The 3,669-nt window shown below is 34.8% G+C and overlaps 1 protein-coding gene across 3 annotated transcripts in view; it reads left to right on the forward strand.

The window, feature by feature from the left end:
* Positions 1-2,066, forward strand: part of Dpm3 (Dolichyl-phosphate mannosyltransferase subunit 3) — an 18,842-nt gene extending 16,776 nt beyond the window's left edge. For all 3 annotated transcript variants that reach the window (XM_043025698.2, XM_043025699.2, XM_043025700.2), the window contains exons 2-3: positions 1,053-1,133; positions 1,580-2,066. In XM_043025698.2, the coding sequence (XP_042881632.2) occupies positions 1,053-1,133; positions 1,580-1,786 (288 nt within the window). In that variant the 3' untranslated portion in view covers positions 1,787-2,066. The remainder of the gene's footprint in view (positions 1-1,052; positions 1,134-1,579) is intronic.
* Positions 2,067-3,669: the final 1,603 nt, after the last annotated feature.

The raw sequence follows: 3,669 nt of genomic DNA on the forward strand, positions 1-3,669 counted from the left end.
GTTTGTACATATTGCAAAGAGTAAATGTGCTATGTGATTGGATTTATTCAGTGTTGCAGTGGACAACATTTTTAGCAGGGTCTATATCAGCTCATTATGTTCTTTATACTGAGTACTAAAAAAGTATTGTGGAGGTATGGGAGGACTAAAAGCAATTTTTTTTTCTTTGACCCTTTGACGCCGGGGTGATTCCGGCTCTGAATGGTTGTAATGCCGGGGTTTTCGAACGCATAAGCCTAACACCTCAAGATTCTCGGGCGCACAAGCAGCAAGCCTGGGCTGCCCACTAGCTCACCCCAAGCACTGGCCTTGCCCAGATATCTCGTTACAGGCGTCTGACGTAAAAAACACAAAATGTGTCAGCATGTCATCAGGCGCGAATGGGTTAATTCATGTACTTTTGTAAAAGAGGCAACCATCCCCATCCACATTTTAGATGCTGAACATGGTGTGGGTCACCTTCCTCTTCTCATTCTGCCTGCACATCCTGCATCGCAGTTGCTTTAGAGCCAGAGGTCGGCATCTACCAAACACAATCTAACAGTGCATGGTGGATAGGAGCCCTTAACCCGTTAATGACGGGTGATGTATTTTTTCGTCATACATGATGCAGGAGCTCTTGCCTGACAATGGGCGTCATGATGTTTGGGGATTTTGGATCACTATGTTATTTTATTGTGCTATGAGTAATGAGTGAGTGATGTTGACAATTGCAGTCATAATTATTATAACTGCCGTAATATTAAGCAAAATGAGTTTCAACTCACATCCAAAACCTAGATGGCACCACTTTCTCCTAGCATCAGCAGGAGAGAGAGAGCCTTGAATGGCACCCATCTATGGTCTCTAGCAAGCATTATCTCTATATAGCAATGGCACATAGCAGGTTACCGACCTCTTGCTCTAAAGTACTGCAGATGAAAGATGTACAGGCAGAACGAGAGGAGGAAGGTGACAATAAAGATGTAGTCCGTGATAAAACTATATATTTATATATACCACTTTATTAAAAAATATCTAAAATAAATATATGAATTATTGGCTGTTTACAGATAATAATGACCAAGTTGGCCGAGTGGTTAATGGGAGCTGTCCTCATCCTGGGACCCTGGTCAGCTGTGGTGACCAACACTGTTAGTATCTCCATGAATATCATTTTCAGTTTTCCTTTTAAGTCCTGATCACTTGGTATAGTTTTTCTACATAACTTCTTCATTTGTGGGAATGATATTAGTATTGAAGAAAAGAGTGTGCTTAATCTAGTTTTGTATAAAATAATGTATAATGTTTTTTATAAAGCTACAGTCTTAAGTATGTGGAAATGTAAATGGTGGCTAAAGTCAAATACACATAAAATGACATTCTAAAACTTGAATTTTTAACATCAGATTGCTCTATTGTATTATGAAATTATTTGAGATTTACTACTACATTGGGGTAATTGTAGTCTAATTTAAACCATTGTTTCCATCAATAAATGGTTATAAAGTGACAGTTTATATGTACATACCTCTTCCTAGTTAAATTAGTTTTATTTATCTCATTGAGAATTTGCTTAACATGAGTTTCTATCTTTCAGGTAAAGAATGATTTCACTGATCAGTATTTCATCTATATCCTCCTCTTACCTGTGATATTGGTAGCCATGTTTGGGTTGGTATCAGTAGCAATAATTGCACATAGGGTCTACAATTTCAATGACTGCAATGAAGCTGCAGAGGAACTTACGAGACAAATAAAAGAGGCCAAGGAAGATTTAAAGAAGAAGGGACTAAAAATCGACTAATACAGAAAAGAGATTTGTAGCTCTTTTTTCACTCTACCCTTGTGGTTGTGGCAGGAAAGCTTTCTTAATTTTTTTCAGATGGAGATATTAGAATGCATTGCTTAATTTGACTGTGTATCTTGTCCTATGAATTTTGATTGTAAACTTTTGTCTTGTGTGAATAATCAGTGTTTACAAATAATCTGGTTCCATGTATTTTTGTAAGATTATGAGAGAGATTTGAAATACAATAAATTTGTTATTTATTATATCCATTTTGTAATAAAATATGAATTACATACATCTTTTATTTCTTATGTTAACCTACTAATGTCAGGAGTGCATGTTTACTGTATATAGTATGTTCTTGTCTAGTTACCCCATTCTTTCAATTTTCAGAGAAAACAAGTTTTATTTTTATTACTGTTGTTGTAATTATATGATAATGATGATAGTTTTAGTGATGATGATGGTAGATATAAAAATGAAAACCTTTCTCCCTGAAAAAGCAAAGAATGGAACAAATGGGTAAAGTTAGGCTAGTCTAGTTATTCACTCCTCAGTGACTAAGCACTTGTAGAGCCATATATGTAAACAAAAATAATAATAATAAAACAAATATATTTTGTAATTTATGTTCATTGAAAAAATCAATATATGAAAATGAGAAAAGAAAACTGATTGTCTTTACTTTCATGATTGAAAAATATCTGGCATGCCTACAAGATTCAGCTCACTGCAAATTCCCAACTAGAAATTCTAGGGTTAGAAAGTTAACAATGATTAAAGAATGGACTACCTTGGAGTTCATTTAGTGTATTAGAAATAGAAATTCCAAAGTACTAGCTAGAGATCTTTAGTACTGAAGTATCTAACCCCTACTTATACATTGCTTTTTCATCTGTGCATTTTTTTAGAGAGAGATAAGAGGGAGAAGGGGGAAGTGAGAGACAGACAGAGAAACATACAGACCAAACATGAGAAAAGGAAAAAGTAAATGAGTTTGCAAGGTTGGCAACATATAAAGAAGGATACTCAATAAAATTTCTTTAATCAAAACTGCTTTATAAATTGTTTACAATATCTTGGAAGTCTTGGAATTACAAGCTTCATGGCATTATCATGATTGTTTTCATATAGCTGTCATTAAGTTATCTTTTTGTTTTTAAGTCATATTTTTTTCAAAGAAGGAAAGGCTCGACATTTTTGAGTTCATGAAAGAAAAAGAATCCATTTTTTTCATTATAATAATTTTAAAAATCATTAGAACTGTGATGGCAGTCAGAATTTATAGTTTCATTATTCATAATTCTCAAGATCCAAACTTTTGTAAATTACCTTTTTTCTTGTTTTTACCGAAACCTTTTTAACCCATTGCGGACGGGGGTAGATTCGCTTGCCCAGTCTCCAGGATAGGTTTTATTTTAGAGCAAGGCTGCTTGAAGCAACATAATTTGAATCTTTCCACTCTTTCAGTCACTCGTAAAACTAGAGCTGTTTTTGTGTTTTATTTTTTGTGTTTTATTCAATTTAGAGACTTACATGTGCCATATGACAGCCTCTATCAATGCTGCAGTTGACTAAAATTGTAGTATATGATCCATATTAGCTCATTATTTTCTTTATACTCAGTGTGATAGAAGTATTACTGTTTTATGGGAGGACAAAAGGCAACTTTATTTTTTCGTATTTTTGTGCTGTCATGAACGAATAAGAAACACGTAAACACCTAAGATGAAAATAACATGAAGAGGTAGGGAAGAGGAAGCAAACCTGTGCTTGTGACTGTGAGTGCCACAGTGAAAGGCATCCATATTGGCACAGGAGCACATTTTAGACACTGGTTATGGATTGAGTCACCTTCCTCTTCTCGTTCTGCCTGCACATCCTTCATCAGAGGTACT

Source organism: Penaeus japonicus, unplaced genomic scaffold, assembly GCF_977035675.1.
Source record: "Penaeus japonicus unplaced genomic scaffold, GWHDUDI00000001_assembly GWHDUDI00000032, whole genome shotgun sequence".
NCBI lineage: Eukaryota > Metazoa > Arthropoda > Malacostraca > Decapoda > Penaeidae > Penaeus > Penaeus japonicus.